Source organism: Eriocheir sinensis, chromosome 57, assembly GCF_024679095.1.
Source record: "Eriocheir sinensis breed Jianghai 21 chromosome 57, ASM2467909v1, whole genome shotgun sequence".
Classification (NCBI taxonomy): domain Eukaryota; kingdom Metazoa; phylum Arthropoda; class Malacostraca; order Decapoda; family Varunidae; genus Eriocheir; species Eriocheir sinensis.
The window spans coordinates 9,593,190-9,615,664 of NC_066565.1; the positions used below are offsets into that span (position 1 = coordinate 9,593,190).

General features: G+C 43.4%; 2 protein-coding genes across 65 annotated transcripts in view; one reads left to right on the forward strand and one right to left on the reverse strand.

Annotated features, from left to right (window-relative positions):
- Positions 1 to 17: 17 nt before the first annotated feature.
- The window catches only part of LOC126984858 (uncharacterized), a 197,801-nt gene continuing 175,343 nt past the window's right edge, over positions 18 to 22,475 (reverse strand). For 8 of the 15 annotated variants that reach the window (XM_050839125.1, XM_050839126.1, XM_050839129.1 and 5 more), the window contains 5 exons: positions 10,868 to 10,988; positions 10,266 to 10,455; positions 9,468 to 9,574; positions 8,895 to 9,199; positions 321 to 467 (listed from right to left, as the gene is read on the reverse strand). In XM_050839125.1, coding sequence (XP_050695082.1) covers positions 9,566 to 9,574; positions 10,266 to 10,455; positions 10,868 to 10,988 — 320 coding nt within the window. In that variant the 3' untranslated portion in view covers positions 321 to 467; positions 8,895 to 9,199; positions 9,468 to 9,565. Of the gene's footprint in view, positions 468 to 8,894; positions 9,200 to 9,467; positions 9,575 to 10,265; positions 10,456 to 10,867; positions 10,989 to 22,475 lie in introns of all 15 variants that reach the window. The other 7 variants (XM_050839108.1, XM_050839106.1, XM_050839105.1 and 4 more) reach the window with 4 other exon arrangements.
- LOC126984854 (uncharacterized) overlaps positions 2,229 to 22,475 on the forward strand; it is a 72,592-nt gene continuing 52,345 nt past the window's right edge. For 4 of the 50 annotated variants that reach the window (XR_007738025.1, XR_007738030.1, XR_007738023.1 and 1 more), the window contains exons 1-2: positions 2,229 to 5,496; positions 5,992 to 6,387. Coding sequence is in view for 2 of the 50 variants with exons in the window: in XM_050839073.1 (XP_050695030.1) it covers positions 5,339 to 5,496; positions 5,992 to 6,387; positions 6,586 to 7,168 (1,137 nt within the window). In the remaining 48 variants the exon portion in view is untranslated. Of the gene's footprint in view, positions 5,497 to 5,549; positions 5,695 to 5,793; positions 6,388 to 6,585; positions 8,487 to 22,475 lie in introns of those variants that run through there. The other 46 variants (XR_007738041.1, XR_007738040.1, XR_007738042.1 and 43 more) reach the window with 44 other exon arrangements.

Below are 22,475 nucleotides of genomic sequence, written 5' to 3' on the forward strand. Positions count from 1 at the left end.
GACGTCCATTGCTTGAGATGTCACTGATACAACCTTAAAGAAAACACACATGCAAGTTACTCTAAAGTCCACGCCAGCCCAAAATAAGTGTGGGTCTACGACATCGGTAAGTGTGTCAATCCATTGTTTTTCTTACAGCACAGGAGGCAGCTCAAGGGCACTATAGAAGTCATTCCCAATTATAAAACTCATTAGTTATTACAGAACTCACTTGTGACTCTAGAAGAATGTGATTATAAGACTCATATGTGATTACAGAAGACTCGCTCATGGTTCTGATATCCTCGCTCGGTGACAAGACAAGATTCCCTCAGACAAACCTCCATGGTCCTGAGCTCAGTGTCCTTTATGGCTATGTCCAGCTTGGCCAGAGAGAGTCCCAGTGCATCAAGCTGGGCCTTCAGAGCTAGCTTCTCCTCCTGGCACCTCTGCAGCTCCTCCGTCTTGGCTTCAACTCTCCTCATGTCCTGCAGGAAAGGGTCAGGTTGTAGTACTCAGGCATCAGAGGAGCAGGAGGCCAATGGGTAATGAAAGGCGGTACTGCTGGACCGGAAATGTAGTTTGTTATGATACTGGTTGGGTGAAGAAGAGGAAACACACACACACACACACACACACACACACACACACACACACACAGTGATGCACAGGTGGTGGAGACAACCAAGCTCCTCGGTGTCACCATTGACAACCGCTTGACCTGGAAGGAGCACGACAGCCACACCATCGCTTCAGCCTCCTGTCAACTCTACCTTCTGAGGCAGTTTAAGTCACTGGGGACTCCCACGCGTGAGCTGGCGGGAGTCTGTAACACCTTCATCCTCCCCAAGCTCACTTACCCTTCCCCAGCCTGTTTTCCTTCCCTCAACAGCACCCAGCGCCGCCAGCTTGAGAGGGTGCAGAGGCATGAGTGTAGGCTCACCCTGGGCCCGTCTTACTCCACCTATGACGAGGCCCTCGACACCCTACACCTGCCCACACTTAAGGACCGCTACCAGCACCTCCTCCAGAAGTGCGCGGAACAGCTCCTGAATCACCCGCACCACCGTGACCTGCTGCCAGACACTGCGCCTCCCTCTCGCCATGCAGTTAGACACAGCAACTTACTGATATCTATCCGTGCAAGGACGGAAAGGTACAGGAAGAGCCCCATCCCCACCATTGTAAACATACTAAACAGCAAGTATTATATTATATTATATAATTTATATTTACATTTTATGTACACAAATGCATTTATGTAAATATCATGTAAATTTTCAGCCTTTGGCTGCAAACCATCTAAATAAACTGTTTATTATTAGTAGTACTATTATTATTATTATTATTATTATTTACACACACACTGATGCACAACTTTAAGGAAAAATTGGACAAGTACAGATATGGAGACGGGACCACACGAGTGTAGCTCAGGCCCTGTAAAATTACAACTAGGTAAATACACACATACACACACTGATGCACACACACACACACACACACACACTGATGCACACACACACACACACACACACACACACACACACACACACACACACACACACACACACACACACACACACACACACACACACACAGAAAGTTTAAAGTAATTAGTCACCCAGGAGGAGAAAAGAGTCAGGGAGGAGGTATTGGGTGAAATGAAGACCTGGAAAGTGGAGAGTGAGAAAGCAAACGTGAATCTAAGAGAGGTAATCGAGCAACAAATGAAAGAAGATAAGGAAGATGTAGAAAAGGAAGTGGTTAAGGTAATAAAGAAAAATGAAGAACTAGTCAGGGAAGTTGCAGACAAGAAGAAGAGTGTGATAGTATTTGGTTTGAAGGAAAAGACGATCACATATAAGCCTAAAAGAGATAAAGAGGAATTGAAATCAATTAAGGACCTACTAAAAAATTTAAATGATGACGAGCAACAAAGTCTTCAGGAAGAGGTGGAGGAAATCCACAGGATGGGTCCTTACACAGAAGGAAAGACCAGGCCAATAAAAATAAAGTTAAGATCACAGAAGGCGGCTGAGGATATTTTGTACAGAACAACTAAATTAAAGGAAACAGAAGATTGCAAGGATATATACATATAAAGAAAAATAGAAATGAAGAAGAAAGAAGGAAATGGAACGAACTACTAGCAGAGGCGAAGGAGAAGAATAATGAAAGATCTGTGGAAGGAGATATTTTTTTGGAGAATAGTAGGGGACCGAGTCAGAAAGTGGTACACAAGAGAGGATAAAGAAGAACGAAAGTTAGAAAAGATAGATAAGAGTAAATGTTTAAGAGTGATGTATACAAATGTAGATGGATTAATAACTAGTAAATTGGAACTGCAAGATTTCATAAAGGAGAAAGAACCAATGATCGTATGCTTAACGGAAACCAAACTGAACGAAGCTATTAAATTAGAGATAAATAAAAACTATGATATATGGAGGAAAGATAGAATGGGCAAAGGGGGAGGTGGAGTGATGATAATGACAAAAAAGGAGTTAACAGTGAAAGTGGTAGAATACGGTGAAGGTAAAGCTGAAATTGCGAAAGTAAATGTGGAAACCAAAAACAAGGAAAGGTTGACAATTATAACCGCATATGTACCACCTAGAACAAACTCATGGTGTAAGGAAGAGCACGACACTATGATCAATGACACTATACGGAGTTTAAGCAAAATGCTAAAGGAAGACAAAAAAGTTATGCTAGTTGGTGACTTCAATTGTAAAGAGATTGACTGGGAGACATTCGAGAGTAATAGTGGAGATAACGCATGGGGAGATAGATTCCTAAGATTGATGATGGAGAATCTTATGTTACAAAGAGTGAATGAACATGCAAGATATAGAAGTGACGATGAACCGGCAAGACTGGACCTAGTACTAACAAAAGGAATATACATCAAGGATGAACTAAGGTATGGATGTCCACTGGGCAAGAGTGATCATGTAACCATAGAGATTGATACAGAAGTGGAGGTTACTAAAGAGGACGAATCCTACAAATCAAACAGGCTAAACTATATTAAGACAGACATGGAAAACCTTCGGAAGTTTTACAAGAAAGTGGAATGGGATGAGTTACTGAGAAAAAATAAAGTACAAGAAAAGTATGATATCTTTATGGAAGCCTATAACACTGGTGTCAAAAAATATGTACCCGTATACAGACCCAAAGTTAAGGGTAGGAAGGACTGGTTTAATGCCAAATGTGCAAACGCAAAAGAAAAAAGGGACAAAGCATGGAAAAGACTAAAAAGAAGGAAGAATCAAAGAAACAAAGAAGACTTCAGAATGGCGAGAAATGAATATGTGAAAATAAGGAAAGAAGAAGAAAAGGGATATGAGAAGGATATTGTGGAAAAATGCAAAGAACAGCCCAAGTTGTTTTATAGATTTATAAATGGGAAGACTAAACCGAAAGAAACAATAGAAAGACTGAGAGACGGGAATGTGGAAGTCAATGACCCTAAAGGTATGGCAGAGTTATTAAATAGAAAATTCCAGCAAGTCTTTACCAAAGAAACAATGTTTATTGTGCCACAAGAGAATAAAATAGAAGTTCATATGGAAGAGATTATGGTAAACAAAGAAGAGATCCATAAATTACTGGGAGAACTAGAAGAGGGAAAAGCAGTAGGACCGGATGGAGTTTCTGGGTATATTTTAAAAAAATGTAGAGATGAATTAATTGTTCCAATATACGACATCATTAGATGCTCAGTAGCAACAGATACGGTGCCCAATGAGTGGAGAAGGGCTGAAGTGGTCCCCATATATAAAAGTGGAAGGAAAGATGAACCTTCAAACTACAGACCCATATCCCTGACAAGTGTTTTGTGCAAAATATGTGAGAAAATAATAAAGAAGCAGTGGACTAAATTTCTAGAAGAGCATAAGTTAATTACCAGCAAACAATATGGATTTCAAAAGGGCCGATCATGTGTTACAAACTTACTCAGTTTTTACTCAAGAGTGACAGACAGAACTCAGGAAAGGGATGGATGGGTTGATTGTATTTATCTAGATTTGAAAAGGCCTTTGACAAAGTTCCACATACAAGACTATTATGGAAACTGGAAAATAAAGGAGGATTGAAAGGAAATATGAAAAAATGGATGGCAAGCTACCTAATGGGAAGGAGATGAGAACTGTGGTCAAGGACATAAAATCAGAATGGAGAAATGTAGAAAGCGGAGTACCACAGGGTTCAGTATTAGCACCGATAATCTTCCTGGTATATGTAAATGACATGGCTGAAGGAGTTAATAGCTACATAAACCTGTTTGCTGACGACGCTAAATTACAAAAACATATAAGAAACAAAGAAGATTGTGAAATATTGCAAGAAGACCTATACAAAATTTGGAAATGGAGTATGGATTGGGAGATGGAATTTAATGTGAAAAAATGTCATGTTATGGAAATGGGTAAAAGTGAAACAAGACCAATCTGGATATACAAAATGGGAAATGGTGAAACATTAAAAAAAGTGCATGAAGAGAGAGACCTGGGAGTAGTGATGAGGGATGATAATCAACCAGAGAGTCATATAAATCGGATCTTTAGAGACACATATAACTTGGTGAGAAATATTGGAGTAGCATTTAGCTACATGGACAAGGACATGATGAGAAGGCTAATCACTACCATGATTAGACCAAAATTAGAATATGCAGAGGTAGTGTGGTCCCCCCATAAGAAGAAGCATATAAAGAAACTAGAAAGAATACAGAGGATGGCATCAAAAATGGTCCCAGAGTTGGAGGGATTAATATACGAGGAAAGATTAAAGGAAATGAACTTAACAACACTGGAACAAAGAAGAGAAAGGGGAGACCTAATCCAAATTTATAAATTATTAAGCAAAATAGATCAAGTAGATAATGAAGAACTGCTACTAACAGAAGGAAACATAAGCAGAAATACAAGAGGACACAGTAAAAAATTGAGAAAGGGGAGATGCTTGAGAGACACTAAGAAGTATAGCTTCCCGCAAAGAAATGTAGAGGTTTGGAACAGTCTGAGCGAGGATACAGTATCAGCGAGGAGTGTGCAAAGCTTTAAAGATAAGTTGGATAAATGCAGACACGGAGACGGGACCACACGAGCATAATGCCCAGGCCCTGTAAAACTACAACTAGGTAAATACACACACACACACACACACACACACACACATGCATACAGACACACACCAGAATTGGTTTGGGAATTCTATTTTCTCATCAGCTTCCTGTCTATCCCCTGTCTGCCTGTAGCACCAGTAGGCCCTCTTGGACGGCCCCAGCCCATTAGCGGTCTTAGCCAGGTCTTTCTCTGCCTCTGTGGTGGATAGTGGAGTGTTTCCCATGTGGTATTGGTGTGCTGGATATCCCTTCACTGGTAGCCTGGTAACATACACTCCCAGGTCTTTCTCTGCCTCTGTGGTGGATAGTGGAGTGTTTACCATGTGGTATTGGTGTGCTGGATATCCCTTCACTGGTAGCCTGGTAACATACACTCCCAGGTCTTTCTCTGCCTCTGTGGTGGATAGTGGAGTGTTTCCCATGTGGTATCAGTGTGCTGGATATCCCTTCACTGGTAGCCTGGTAACATACACTCCTAGGTCTTTCTCTGCCTCTGTGGTGGATAGTGGAGTTTTTCCCATGTGGTATTGGTGTGCTGGATATCCCTTCACTGGTAGCCTGGTAACATACACTCCCAGGTCTTTCTCTGCCAATGTGGTGGATAGTGAAGTGTTTCCCATGTGTTATTGGTGTGCTGGATATTCCTTTACTGGTAGCCTGGTAACATACACTCCCAGGTCTTTCTCTGCCTCTGTGGTGGATAGTGGAGTGTTTCCCATGTGGTATTGGTGTGCTGGATATCCCTTCACTGGTAGCCTGGTCACATACACTCCCAGGTCTTTCTCTGCCTCTGTGGTGGATAGCGGAGTGTTTCCCATGTGGTATTGGTGTGCTGGATATCCCTTCACTGGTAGCCTGGTAATATACACTCCCAGGTCTTTCTCTGCCTCTGTGGTGGATAGTGGAGTGTTTCCCATGTGGTATTGGTGTGCTGGATATCCCTTCACTGGTAGCCTGGTAACATACACTCCCATGTCTTTCTCTGCCTCTGTGGTGGATAGTGGAGTGTTTCCTATGTGGTATTGGTGTGCTGGATATCCCTTCACTGGTAGCCTGGTAACATACACTCCTAGGTCTTTCTCTGCCTCTGTGGTGGATAGTGGAGTGTTTCCCATGTGGTATTGGTGTGCTGGATATCCCTTCACTGGTAGCCTGGTAACATACACTCCCAGGTCTTTCTCTGCCTCTGTGGTGGATAGTGGAGTGTTTCCCATGTGGTATTGGTATGCTGGATATCCCTTCACTGGTAGCCTGGTAACATACACTCCCAGGTCTTTCCCTGCCTCTGTGGTGGATAGTGGAGTTTTTCCCATGTGGTATTGGTGTGCTGGATATCCCTTCACTGGTAGCCTGGTAAGATACACTCCCAGGTCTTTCTCTGCCAATGTGGTGGATAGTGGTGTGTTTCCCATGTGGTATTGGTGTGCTGGGTATCCCTTCACTGGTAGCCTGGTAACATACACTCCCAGGTCTTTCTCTGCCTCTGTGGTGGATAGTGGAGTGTTTCCCATGTGGTATTGGTGTGCTGGATATCCCTTCACTGGTAGCCTGGTAACATACACTCCCAGGTCTTTCTCTGCCTCTGTGGTGGATAGTGGAGTGTTTCCCACGTGGTATTGGTATGCTGGATATCCCTTCACTGGTAGCCTGGTCACATACACTCCCAGGTCTTTCTCTGCCTCTGTGGTGGATAGTGGAGTGTTTCCCATGTGGTATTGGTGTGCTGGATATCCCTTCACTGGTAGCCTGGTCACATACACTCCCAGGTCTTTCTCTGCCTCTGTGGTGGATAGTGGAGTTTTTCCCACGTGGTATTGGTGTGCTGGATATCCCTTCACTGGTAGCCTGGTCACATACACTCCCAGGTCTTTCTCTGCCTCTGTGGTGGATAGTGGAGTGTTTCCCATGTGGTATTGGTGTGCTGGATATCCCTTCACTGGTAGCCTGGTCACATACACTCCCAGGTCTTTCTCTGCCTCTGTGGTGGATAGTGGAGTGTTTCCCATGTGGTATTGGTGTGCTGGATATCCCCTCCCAAGGTGCAGGACTTAACATTTTTCATCATTGCATTGTAGCAGCCACTTTTTGTTCCACTCCCATAGCTTTTTGATGTCTTCTTGTAGGAAATCCACAGTCAAGGGGTTAAAAATAGGCCTTTCTGACAAACTGTTGCAATTTTTATAACACTCTTATTTCCCTTATAAGATTACATTACGTCGTTTGTCTGGTGGAGAACAGTTTTGATTCTTCGCGGAGACAAACAAAGGGAAACAATTCAAAGTGTTTTTATTCCTCTTAATAATGAACAAATACTTGACTTCTGGGCTGCCAACAGAGTAATGGATTGTTTCATCTTTAGGGCGAACAAAGAAATTAGCGCCTGAATATTCAAACGCTGTATTAGCCTTCGTCAAGAACACTGTGGCTGACTTGTCTTTGCTGGTTTGTTAATGTGTTGACTTCACTCTGAAAATCCAGGACTTCTAGCTAACAACTCCATCTCAAAATTAGAAGCAAAGTCACACCAGCCACAGAGCTTGACACTACTACCACGCTTGAAAAACCCGGCGTACATGACTAAACGATATATGTATGTACCTCCTTGAGACGACAAGTAATATATGGAGCCGAAAAGAACCTCCTCGTAACCGACTCTACGTAACCGTTAATCCCGAGCCTGTGTTGTCGTTCCGAGTCGGAAGAACTTAAAATATATTGTCATTACGAACTCTCTCTTTCATAACACAAGTCCTACAGCAATACTTCCTCTCCACAACACAAGTCCTACAGCAATACTTCCTCTCCACAACACAAGTCCTACAGCAATACTTCCTCTCCACAACACAAGTCCTACAGCAATACTTCCTCTCCACAACACAAGTCCTACAGCAATACTTCCTCTCCACAACACAAGTCCTACAACAATACAAGGATCGTAATGTTACGTCTACGTAAAGACGAGAAATAAGCAAACAGTGAGTGCTGGGATGACGTAACCTTGCCTCAACGTACAGAGATCAAAGTGTGAATTGAGGTTACTTATACAAACATCTCGCAGGTTAAGGTTGACATACCTTATATATCGTTAGTTTAAGAGACGTAATCTTGCCTATACGTACAGAGATCAAAATAACATATCTCGAGGGTAGGGTTCACGTAACTTGTATTTCGTTAGTTTAAGGTTACGTATACTTACAATAACGTTGTAAAGAGGGAAAGAATAAAGGAAAGAAAGAAGGTGTGTTGAAAGGTCATCTTATCGCCTACAAACACCTAGAGACAAACATTGGGGTGAGGGAGGGAGGGAAGGGTAGCACACACACACACACACACACACACACACACACACACACACACACACACACACAAATGAAATTATAAACACCAACCCACATACCCCAATCAAACACCTCCACACTAAACATCCTTTTTCGACCGTCCATGTTGAGAGGAGGAGGAGGAGGAGGAGACGAGAGTAGACGTGGAGCCGCCAGCGATGGAGTTGGGGGCTGTTCTTGTGTGAGAATGACGTCATTTTTTTTTCTCAAAATTTCTCTCCAATATTAGGGTGCGTCTTCCAAGACGCAGTGTCTTGTAAGCCGTACAATACGGTATATTTTGCTAGTTTAAATGACATAATCTTCTCTATACGTACAGATCAAAGTAACATACGACATACCAGTGAATTGAGGTTACTTATACAAACAGGGTAGCACACACACACACACACACACACACACACACACACAAATGAAAATAAAAGCACTGAACCACAAACCCCAATCAAACACCTCCACACTAAACATCCTCCTTCGACCGTCCATGTTGAGAGGAGGAGGAGGAGGGCAAGGAGGAGGAGGAGGAGGAGGAGAAGGAGGAGGAGGAGGAGGGCGAGGAGGAGGAGGAGGAGGAGACGAGAGTAGATGTGGAGCCGCCAGCGATGGAGTTGGGGGCTGTTCCTCCGTCCTTCCCTTCGGCGGCTGCGGCGGGTGACTTCTTGGCCGCTGCCGCCGCCTTGTCCATCTTCTCCTTCCGGTGGATTTGGTACTCAGCGATGAGCCGGCAGGTTAGCATGAAGAACACCTGGGGGGGAGGGGAGGGGAGGTACGGGGGTTAGGTTAAGGTAGGCTAGGGTAAGGGAGGATAGGTTAAGTTAGGAGAGGTTAGGTAAGGTTAGGTGAGGTTAAGGGAGGTTATAAAAGGTTAAGGGAGGTCAGGTAAGGTTATGTTAGGGGAGGTCATGTAGTTTTATCTTTTAGAGTTCAAGGGCAATAAAACAAAAAAGGCATAAAAAACACTAGGTCCTGCCCCTGAACAGAGAGAAGGAAAAATGACAACGGGGCATAATTACCAGTGAGGGGGCGAGTCTCTCAAACTTGTCGCCCACCATCCAGTGATTGTACCTGGCGAACAGCATCATGAGGGCCAGGACCAGGTTGGCAAACTGCTTCACACGCTCTGAAAGACACAGAAACTGCTCAGCAAGGACTGTAGGCGGGCATCCTCAACACTTCCCCTCACATCAACTCTTTCCAAAGGCCAAGAAAAGGTATCAATTGCATTCTAATGACGTGAGGTAATCCAGCTTTCCAGACAGAGCAACAGATCAAAAATAGACAAACTATGTAGAGGAAGCATTAGTTTGAGAAGGCTATAAGAAAATCCAGCTTTCCAGACAGAGCAACAGATCAAAAATAGACAAACTATGTAGAGGAAGCATTAGTTTGAGAAGGCTATAAGAAAATCCAGCTTTCCAGACAGACAACAGATCAAAAATAGACAAACTATGTAGACATCTTTTCCCAAAATTCAAAATGGCGCACCTTCACCCTGCCTCTGAGTCCCTGCCTGGGGGGGGGGACCACTCTATATACTATGATCAATAGTTTTAAGCCTGTAAAGAATAACCATTGTATAAAATGGAAATAAAGTTTCTGATTCTGATTCCTCTCCCTTCCCTTCCCTTTCCCTTTCCATCCCTTCCATTCCCTTTCCTTCCTTGACCTTCCCTCCCCTTTCCTTTCCTCTCTCTTCCCTTCCCTTCCTTGACCTTTCCTTCCCTTCCCTTCCCTTCCCTTCCCTTCCCTTCTCTTCCCCTCCCTTTCTCAGCCTTCCCTTCCTTTCCTCTCCCTTCCCTTCCCTCACTCACCTCAGCACTGCTCTTCAGAGGGTTGGTCAAGTTATACACAAGCTCGGAGGAGTGGAAGATGCACTGGTGAGGAGGCTGGAAGACCACGAGGGGCGGCGCCAGGCTCACCATTAGGCTGGGGAGGTACACGTGTTCCCCCTTGTTGCTTGCTGTCACCTCAAGCCGGTTGATCTTGCCTATGATGACCGAACTGTTATTGTTGCAAAGTGAGGTTAAGATAAGATTACAAGTGAAGTTTGAGGATGGAAGACTTGAACAGAGCTTCAGATCTTTGACGCAGCTTAACTGATGGCATCTTAACACACATTAGCATCCCATCGCCCTCGGACCAAACTGTTATTGCTGGAAAGTGAGGTTAAGACAAGAGAAAGTTTGAGGATGGAAGACTTGAACAGAGCTTCAGAACTTTGACGCAGCTTAACTGATCGCACATTAGCATTCCATCCCCCTCAGACTGAACTGTTATTGCTGGAAAGTGAGGTTAAGACAAGATTACAAGTGAAGTTTGAGGATGGAAGACTTGAACAGAGCTTGAGAACTTTGACACAGATGAACCAATCGCATCTTAACGCACATTCTCCTCCCATCCCCCTCGGACTCACCCATCCAGGAACGCCACCTCGGTCTGCATGTCCACTTTGCAAGCCTCCTCCTCGCACCCCTTGGCTATGCTCACCACCGTCTCCGCGCTGTTGAGAGCGTACGGGTCGGTGATGGGTTGCTCTGCGGAGAAAGTGCGCACCAGGTTACCTACTCAATTTGTTTTTCCAGAAGAGAGAGAGAGAGAGAGAGAGAGAGAGAGAGAGAGAGAGAGAGAGAGAGAGAGAGAGAGAGAGAGAGAACTATCACTACAAGCTGCAGAAACCCAGAGACAGAGACAGACAGAGACCAAATGAGAAGTAGACATAAAACAGCCATTATCAAGACACCTCTCCACCACAAATTGACCTCTCTCTTGGCCACTCTTTACTTTCGTCTATTATGGCAGCGGTGAGTAGCGGGCCTTTTTTTTCTATGCACTTTTTGTTGCCCTTGAGCCGTCTCCTTTGTTGTAAAAATAAATAAATAAATAAAAGCTACAGAAATCCAGAGAACCAGACACAGAGAAAATGAGAGCAAAAGGAAGAAGAAGAAATGAAAAGGGAAAACTAAGACAAGGAGAGGAAGAGAGAAATGAAAAAGGAAAAGAATGAAAGGAAAACGGTGAAAAAATAAGACATAAGAACAGAAAGAGAACAAAAAATGAGAACGGAGGAAAATGAAACAGGGATAAGTAGAGAAAGAGAAGGAAAGCAATACTACCAAAGAGACAGACACAGAGAAAATGAGAAGTAGATAAAACAACCATTAGCACTAAAAGCTACAGAAATCCAGAGAGAGACAGAGACAGACAAAGACAGACACAGAGACACAAACAGAGACAGACACAGAGAAAATAAAAACAGAAAAAAACAACCATCACGAAAAGCTACAGAAATCCAGAGAGAGACAGAGACAGACAAAGACACAGAGAGACAGACAGACAGACAGACAGAGAAAATGAGAAGCAAATAAAACATACAAAGAGACAGAGACACACAGGGAGAGAAAATGAGAGAAAAACAGAGACAGACAAAGACAAAGAGAGACCCAGACAGAGAGAGAGAAAATGAGAAGCAAATAAAACATCCAGAGACACAGACATAGACAGACCCATCAATTAAAAGCCACAACCTGAGATAGAGACAGAGAGACATGCGAACAAAGAAAAAACAGGGTCACCAACTCACCAATCAGCTCCAGGGACGAGGAGTTCAGGAGACCGTACTCAAGCCTCATAATGATGTCACCGTCCAGGTCCTGCTTGTCCTTCTGCAAACACCACCAACAGCGAGGTAAAAAAAGTCCCCGAGTCAAATCCTCCCACACCACACCACACCCAGCCGCACCACACACCACACCACACCATACCCAGCCACACCACACACCACACCATACCCAGCCACACCACACACCACACCAAACCCAGCTGCACCACACACCACACCCAGCCGCACGACACACCACACCATACCCAGCCGCACCACACACCACACCACACCATACCCAGCCGCACCACACACCACACCATACCCAGCCCCAACACACACCACACACCATACACCATACCCAGCCACACCACACCACACCCAGCCACACCACATTACTCTCCCTTTTCCTTCCTTGGGATTTCCTTCCCTTCCCTACTGCAGCCTTCCCTTCCTCTTCCTCCCCTTCCTCTCCCTCCCATCCCCTTCCCTACCTTGGTCACTATAACTACTGTAGGCAGACACACTTCAGAAGTGGATCTTCATGTGCCTGGCAATGTCTCTCTTTGTCTTAAAGAGCTTTCCACAAACATCACACTTGAACTCTCTAAGGCCATAGTGCCTGAAGACATGTCGATTGAGTGCCTGCTTCACACTGAACCTCTTCCCGCACTCTTCACACTCATGACTTTTTACACCAGTGTGTGTTAGGGTGTGTGTATCAAGGTGACTCTTCCGGATGAATTTTTTCCCACATTCCTTACATTCATAGTTCTTCACACCAGTGTGTGTAAGGGTGTGTCTATCAAGGGTACTCTTCAGGATGAATTTTTTCCCACATTCCTTACATTCATAGTTCTTCACACCAGTGTGTGTAAGGGTGTGTGTATCAAGGTTACCCTTCAGGATGAATTTTTTCCCACATTCCTTACATTCATAGTTCTTCACACCAGTGTGTGTAAGGGTGTGTCTATCAAGGTTACCCTTCAGGATGAATTTTTTCAAACATTCCTTACATTCAAAGTTCTTCACACCAGTGTGTGTAAGGGTGTGTGTATCAAGGTTACCCTTCAGGTTTAATTTTTTCCCACATTCCTTACATTCATAGTTCTTCACACCAGTGTGTGTAAGGGTGTGTGTATCAAGGGTACTCTTCTGGATGAATTTTTTCCCACATTCCTTACATTCATAGTTCTTCACACCAGTGTGTGTAAGGGTGTGTGTATCAAGGTGACCCTTCAGGATGAATTTTTTTCCACATTCCTTACATTCATAGTTCTTCACACCAGTGTGTGTAAGGGTGTGTGTATCAAGGTTACCCTTCCGGTTGAATTTTTTTCCACATTCCTTACATTCATAGTTCTTCACACCAGTGTGTGTAAGGGTGTGTCTATCAAGGGTACTCTTCTGGATGAATTGTTTCCCACATTCCTTACATTCATAGTTCTTCACACCAGTGTGTGTAAGGGTGTGATATCTGAGGCCATGCCTTGTGGTTAATTCTTTTCCACACTCCAGACACACAAACTTCCTCTCTCCTTTGTTGCTGGAGTTGCCAGCAGCAAGTTGCTTCATCTGGTGACCACTGACCCTCCTGCCCCCTGCAGCAGTCTGCTCCTGCTTGTCCTGGCCACTCATGCTGCTGTCCAGCCCTGCAGGTGAGGCGGCCCCAACCTTTGCGGCGGCTGAGTGTGTTGTTGTTGTCCTCGTTCTTTCCTTGTTCTCTTTTCCTCCACACACCGGAGGCCTAGGGTCCGTGGTCGTGGTCGAGGGTGGACGTGCCCGTGAGAGCTCTGTAAAAGTGAAGGAATTCTCCAATAGTAATATTGCCAGAAGAATGAATCGTTCGAAGAATAATCCGTCTAGTAAGCAGGCGGGTACAAAACCAAGGATACTGTTGGATCTGGCAAAACAAGCCTTGCTGCTGGGGCGGGGATGATCAGCTGACAGGGGCAGACGATAGCGACGCAGATAAACAAACAGACACATGCCCAGTCTGTAAGGTTAAGGTTGGTGAGGAAGACAAGGCTCTAGGCTGTGAACTATGTGAAATGTGGCACCACATAAAGTGTGAGGAGGTCACTGAGGCAGTGTATAATTTCCTGAGCAGCAATCAAGTAAGTAAGATTCACTGGTATTGTACCAAATGCGATATTGTTGCGGGGAAATTGTTCAAACAAGTAACCAACACATCCAAGAGACAGGATAAAGTAGAAAGACGTATGGATGCCCTGGAAACTAAAACCACTGAGGCCTTAGAGGAGATCAAGAGTGATGTCAAGAATCTGAAGGAGGAAATTAGAGATGATATCAGGTCTCAAGTGAAGGAATGAAGGAAGATTGTTCCAGAGTTTACCAGCGTGAGGGATGAAAGAGTGAAGATGCTGGTTAACTCTTGCATAATGGGTTTGGACAGTATAGAGATGAGCATGAGTAGAAAGTCTTGTGCAGCGGGGCCGCGGGAGGAGGGGAGGCATGCAGTTAGCAAGTTCAGAAGAGCAGTCAGCATGAAAATATCGATAGAAGATAGAAAGAGAGCCAACATGGCGGCGGAATTTGAGAGGTAGAAGACTATCAGTATGAGGAGGAGAGATGATGAAACGAAGAGCCTTTGATTCCACTCTGTCAAGGAGAAGCTTACCTACTTCTGCTGCATGAGAAGGTTAAGACTTCCCGGCGGCGGTGGTGGAGGTGTTGTCCTGGCAGTGTTGGGGCTGAGGGTGTCGCTGGCCAGCAGGTCCCCAGCGCTGGCCCGTGGGTGTGGAGCCTTCGTCGTCTCCTTCTTCTGGGGTGTTTTAGGGGGCTGGTTGGGCAGGGCCAGAAGGGATGCTGCTCGGGCCTCGGCGTGTGCTGTTGCTTTCACCTGGCAGACAGTTTAGGGGTGGGCAGGTACCGGTACTAACGGTACCAGCTAAACGGTACGGTACCGGTACCAGATTGCTCGGTACCGGTACCAGATTGTTCGGATTTATTTATTGGATTTATAGATAATTCTTCATGTCCGATTTTTTTTTAGGTTGCAACTAAATATTGTTATTGTTATTAGACTATGATCGAGTACATCCATAATAACTATACATGCTATTTTTTTATCGAAAAAATAAATATTCACTTCATTCAGAGAGAGAGAGAGAGAGAGAGAGAGAGAGAGAGAGAGAGAGAGAGAGATCACTACTCAGTGAGTGGATATCTCGGTGATATGGGTACTCGATCATAGTCTAATAACAATAACAATATTTATTAGCAACCTAAAAAAGAAAACGAATCGGATATGAAGAATTATCCAGTAACTCCAATAAATAAATCGGATCTTTTCCGTTTGGCGTACAGCGCTAAAATTAATTTTAATATAGATTTTCTTATGTATTTTTGTCCGTAGAATCCGAATATGACAACCGTTTTATGGAGAAACGAACAGTTTTTAAGTTATTTTCCTTTACGCTGCAGCCGCCGCAGCCTCAAAATAGCTCGCAGAGGGCTTAGGGTCGGGGAGCATATTTAAACTACTCCAACCGAACTTTACGACCTACTAACGGGGGGGCTGCGCCCCCCTCGACCCCCCCTAATAACCAGGGGGGGCTACGCCCCTCCCTGGACCCCCCCCTCATGTATATGTGACTTATTTCAGCGAGGAGGTATTTCTCGCAACACCCGCTGCAGCCTCGCCGCGGCCAGCAGAGGAGGCGACGCGCTTTCGTAAACATTATCCCATATTTTCAGGAGTAAAAAAAAAGTCCTTGAATTGGATTTTCAAAGCGTTTCCATGACTGCTGAAGGTTTGCAAACGGAAAAGATCCATAAATTGTATATAATACTGAATATTACGACTTTTTAAAGTTTGAATTCCTTCAGTAATAGATAGGAAGAAAATAACTTTAAAGGCAAATAACTCAAAAACTGTTAATTTCTCCAAAAAAATAATGTGATATTCTGATTCTACGGACAAAAATACATAGAAAAATCTATATTAAAATTACTTTTAGCGCTGTACGCCAAACGGAAAAGACCCAATAAATCAAATGATAAAATAATGGAAACGGGAGCTGTGATGGAAACGGAAAGCATGACAAAATGGTGGGAACTTGGGGGGACGGTCAGCGAGGCAGTGACTCAGCGTTCAGAAGCTGTGCAAAGTGTTTACATATCTCCCTCCCACGGAGTCTCCTGACGGCGACACGGAACCCAAGTAACACGTCCGGCATAACCATGGAGGTATTATGGGAGGAGTCGGCATGACGTCACGAACGTGAAGCCAACGCGCTATTGGTCCGCTGTCTCCCCTCCCCCCTTAGACCCAAAACATCAGTCAGCTGATCTTGTGGACGTGCATACAATGCCTCCGTCTGGGCCACACCAGACTCACCGCACACCTGCACCGCCTGCACCTGGCCCCTACCCTCACTGCCCTTGGTGCAGTACAGTCCCCGAGACCATCGAACACCTGCTGCAGTGTCCACGCTTCCACTCACACCGAGTACTGCTGTGAAGCCAACTGGCCTTCCTAGACGTGACCACCTTTGACCTGCCAACGCTGCTGGCCGCCCTCACGGCAGGAAGCTGTGATTCGCCTCACCTGCGCCTTCCTCAAGAAGACGGGGCAGCTGTCACGCCTGTGAAACCCTCATGCACAGGACGTCACCAGGGCTCATAAGATCAACTAGATCAGGCATCACCAAATGGCGGACCCCGGTCCGGATCCAGACCGAGCGATGGTTCTGTCCGGACCCGTGACCAATCTGCGGCCGGGTGACAGCGGGGAGGGAGGGTGTGGCGGGTGGCGGGGCGCCGTGCAACGCTGGCGGGTGTCAACAGGCCAGTGAGAGCGTGAACACTCTCAATTTCCTGCAGTAGGAAGGTCAAGCTAATATGCAGGGTGGCAGGTATGACCAAAGGGCGTGGTGGGTATCTGGGTGGCATGCACCTTTCACCATGGTGACGAGGTGGTGGACGGTGGCAGCCAGCAGGCGACACGCGGGCAGTGTATAGTGTGGGGGTGGGACATCTTCAAGAAAAAAAATAAAACTTTAATCAATGCTATGTTTGCACATATTCTTTTTCCTAAAAGAGCCACTTTTTATTCATTTTCTCCTGATGATGTTGACTGTTTTACTTGAAGTGTAGGCCTTTAATTCCTTAGGCTGGGACCTCATTAATTTGAGAGAAAAAAGGTTTTTTTGGCTCTGCTCACAATTTATTTTATTCTGAGATTTCTGTTTTCTTTAATCTGAAATAAAGGCCTTAAATTTATTTGCCTGGGACTACTTTTATTTAGGGCAAAAGAGCTAGCTGTGCACTCTGTTAAACATTTCCTGCATTGAAAATAGACAATAAATACTGTTGAATCCATATGAAAATGTCGACATAGGGAACAGCTATAAGACACAAGCTGGACTTCCGTTCGGACCTTTTACTTGGGGGAAATTTTAAGAACTGGACCTCAGTGACTTTTAATTGAATACCCCTGAACTAGATCATCGCGGCCCTTAACAGCAACATACAATGCCTGCCTGTTCAGCTTATGGCTATACCAAAAGGGATCGTAGTGGATCTACATCATTTCACAGGTGAGCTGAGAACTGTATAACCAGATACATATGATAAAAATACTGTAGCAGCTTTAAACAAAGATATGTGTCTGTTTGTAGATAGCCAGGCAGCCTTGCAGGAGCTCTTGTCCTCCTCACCTACTGACTGTGATCTCACTGCCTTACTGCCATCCATGCCCTAGAGGACACTGGTGCTACTATCCACTTCACCTGGGTGCCCTCCCATGTGGGCATCCAGCACAATGAGAAGGCAGATGCCTTGCTAGACGAGCCCTTCAGGACAACACAGTGGACCCTGGCATTGAATAGGCAACACGCTTAGTTATGTTAAGAGTAGAATTAAACAATCCATCCACAATACCATTGCTGCCCAACTGACACACTGCTGTGACCATGGGCGTCGATTCCTTTAATTAATTAATTAATTAAAATAGGGGGAGGGGGACAGAAGGGAGGGGGCGAGCGTAGCGAGCCAAACAGCTGAGGATCCGGGGGGCGCTGAGCCCCTCCCCCGGAATATTTTTAAAAAATTTGCTTATTTCCGAGACATTTTGAGGCCACATGCAGTACATTTTATAATTAAGTAATAGCTTTAGTCTGGTGATAAACATGCTCCAAGACCCTTAAAAAAAACATTAAATGTTGACTTCATTATTACACCTTTTTATTTTATCAATATCCTGGTAGGTATTATTATCGCAGAGGTCAGAATAGGATTTGGGGGTTAAAACTAATTTTTTCTGATAGATTTTGATGTGCTGGTTATAAATGTGGCAATTTTTTCCGTTGCAAAAAAAAAAATTTCTTGCCCCCCACCCCCCCATACTTTAGGTTACGTAGGTGGGTTAGGTTAGGATAGGATAGGTTAGGTCACTTTAGGTTATTTTTGGTTAGGTTAGGGGGGTGGGGGCATTTTTTCATCGAAAAAAAAATTTTTTTTTGCCTCCCCTCTGTAATATAGGTTAGCTTAGGTTACATTAGGTTAGGTTAAGTTAGGTTAGGTTAGATTAGGTTATTTTAGATTGTTTTAAGTTAGCTGTGGTTAGTTTGGGTTAGGTTAAGAGGGGGGTGGGGGCAAAAAAAAAAAACATGTCCCCCACGTCTCCCCCCCCCCACAATCGACGCCCATGGCTGTGACGGTGGTAGTACCAGCAGAGTCCACTATGTTAGTGTCTCCCAAAACTGTGACTACATTTATGGGAGACACAGTGAAACTCAGGGTGTGGTAGCAGTGCGCCTTAGACTAGGATATAGGTACTACTGGAAGGTTAGTAACTCTCCTGGTCTCTGTTGCACATGCAGTGTTCCAGGCCAGGGGGCCACACACTGCAACACAACTGTCATGGAGTGCCCTCTCATCAAAAAAAAACAAAAAAAAAAACATGAATGCTTTGATACCTTGATGTAAGGACTTCGTAAAGAGAATTAACAGCGGGTGACTGATTTCTTAATTGACTTCTTTAAGGATTCGGGGTGAAATTTTGTCGGGACCAGGAGTTTTGTTTACGTTAATTTTAGTAACTGCTTGAAGTATGTCACGCTCTGTGATATGTATGTTATTTAGATACGTATCATCGTTATGCCTTGCAGTAAATGGTTTTATATCTCCTAGGTCTTCATCAGTAAATACTGAAGCAAAAAAGTCATTTAGAATGTTTGCCAATTTAGAATGTTTGCCATTTCTGTGTCTTCATTAACAATGTTTCTGTCTGCTGTTGCTAGAGGACCAATAGTGGAACCGAGCACTTTTTTGTTTCTGACATATGAATGGTTTAGTGACCAGTGTATGGTGGTCATGTCCTGTACTGCATCCCTGTGCTGTATTGTGATCGTCGTTCATTAGTGTTTCATGTTATTACCAAAATTGCTTATCCAAGTGGTTGTTTTTGCGTTTATTTCCGTCAGGTTCCCTAGAGATGAAGTGTTGCGGAGGAAGTGGATACTGGCCACACGTAGGCTAAATTTTAATCCCTCTAGATCGGCAGTGCTTTGCTCTAGACATTTTGTGGAAGAAGATTTTGACAGGACCACACCAAATTATGTAATGTTGAAGAAAGGAGTAATACCAACTGTCTTTCAAGGTTTTCCATCTCATTTACAAAAAGGTACGAAGACTAGGAAAGCACCTGCCAAACGTGAGGTACTAGTAGAAACAGTAGTTAGACCTGCTGTTGAAGCTAGAGTGGATGCTACTGTAAACACTGATGCTGCAAATAACTGTAGTAATGATGCCACATCCATGGAGGAGGATGAAAACTCCACAAATTCAAAGGAGATTAGTCATCACACTTCAAAGGATACTGCTGCTACTGTACAGGAAAGTATTTATACTCCCCCTCTGGATACTAAACCTCATAGACTTTCAAAATTACCCATGGTGTCTTCAGTCTCTCCTGAGAAAGCTAAATTGAAAAGAAAATTAGCATTAAGCCAAACAAACCTTGTATCAGCTAGAAAAAAAATCAAAACTTTACAGCAGTCGAAAAGACGTTTATTAAAAGAAATGCTAAACTACAAAATATTATCAGTGACCTAAAAGACAAAGATTTGCTTAGTACTAATAGTTTGGATATTTTGGAGGATTGTGCTGGGGGAGTAGGAGACCTTCTACAAAGACAAGTGTCAAAAAAATTGAACAAACCTGTACCAGTATCATATTCACCTGAGCTTAGGAGCTTTGCATTAACTCTACACTTTTATTCACCACATGCATACAACTATGTCAGGAAAACATTTGACACTTGTTTACCACATCCAAGGACAATAGAGAAATGGTACCAGACTATACCAGGAGACCCCGGTTTTACTTCAACAGCCTTTAATGTATTACAGTCTAAATCAGTTGCTGCATCTGCAAATGGCAAACAATTACTTTGTTCCTTGGTGATAGATGAAGTAGCAATACGCCAGCATGTAGAATGGGATGGAAAAAAATATCATGGGTACATAGATATGGGGACTCAGCTGGACAGTGACACCTTACCTATAGCAAAGAATGCCCTTACATTTATGGTGGTAGCTGGAAACTGGAAACTCCCTGTTGGATACTTCCTTATAGATGGACTAAATGGAACTGAAAGAAGTAATCTAGTATTAAAGTGCTTAGAGAAGCTTGCTGCAGTGGGTATTGATGTTATTTCTTTGACTTTTGATGGTGCGGGATGTAATGTAGCAATGGTAAAGAAGCTTGGGTGCAAACTTGACCCTAATGACTTGAAAACTTTCTTTCTTCACCCTGTAACTGGTAAGCCTATCTATGTGTTCCTGGACCCTTGTCATATGCTGAAGTTAGTGAGAAATACTTTGGCTGAAAAATGCTGTTTGGTTGACAGTGAAAATAAGTATGTAAAATGGGAATATATTGATAAACTGCACAGTTTGCAACAACAAGAGGGACTTCATTTAGGTAATAAACTAAAAAATAAACACATAGAATGGATGAAACAGAAAATGAATGTAAAGTTAGCAGCCCAACTTTTAAGTGAATCTGTGGCTTGTTCTCTTGAATTTTGTTTGCATGAAAAATTTAAAGAATTTGAAGGTTGTGAGGCAACAATAAAATTCATTAAATTTTTTAACAGACTCTTTGACATTCTAAACTCAAGGAATCTTAAAGCATGTGAATGAAAATGCCCAATGAATAACAAAAATCATAAGAAGTATGTTGATTTTCTGAAGGAAGCTAAGACCTATATAATGTCACTGAAGCAGCCAAACACTTACACTTGTCTTCTGGAAAGCAACAGGAAAACAGGATTTCTCGGATTTATTGTTTGTATAGACAGCTTAATAGGTTTGTATGACACCATAGTTTCCTCTCAACAGTATGGAATGACTTATTTATTAACATATAAATTTAGTCAAGATCATCTTGAGCTGTTTTTTTTTTTGCAAAATTACGCAGACTTGGATAATGTAATAAAACCCAACGGCGAGGCAGTTCAAGTCTGCTTACAAAAAATTGCTTGCTCACAATGATGTACAAGATGTACTAGGTGGAAACACTCTGCCACTGCAATCAGTTCCCATTTTAACAGTTTCTAGTAACTGCTCCTGGGATGATAATGTAGACTCAGAACCATCATCTGCTCACTCAATAAATTTATCTATTGCTAAAAGCAAAATACTTAAGAAAATGCCCAAGATTCTGCTCATTGTGATCATGACTATGTATATGTACCCCACCCAACATATATGTCATTATGCTCACAGAAAATTGTTGCATATATAGCTGGATTTGTAGTATTTAAACTAAAGCAATGTTTAAAGTGTGAAGCCTGTCTAGACGCATTAGAAAGTACCACTTATAATGATATAAATTCTCTAGTTATGCTGAAGAGTAGAGGAGCTCTGATTTTTCCATCAGACGATGTTATTGATGTATGCATGACCTGTGAAAAGGTTTTCAGAATGCATGCAGCATATTTTGTGTCATCAGAGGAAAATCTTTCTAGAGTAACTTATAATGAACTAAAGAGATCTGTTTTAGAAACCTACTTGTACAAGCCTGTATTTGCAACTCTGGTTCATCATATGAAAGACTTTGGGCCACTGGAAAATCACCTGGTATTTTTAATAAAGGCTATTACAGAGAAATACATCCAGGTTAGATGCCATTATGCTGGAAAACATTATACTGATAATCTAATAAAGAGCAAACAGAGTAAAAGTCGTCAAGAATACACAAAACTTATACTGTTCAAAGGAATGTAGAATTTAGATTATACAGTGCTACTCAACTTGGGTGGACGAGACTTAACTGAGAGGTGGGCAGCTGTCTTTGGGATGTATATATGGGTGGACGAGATCATGTCTACATGTACGTATATATATAAAGGAGAAGTAATAAACTGTATATAACAGGTTGGTATCTCAGG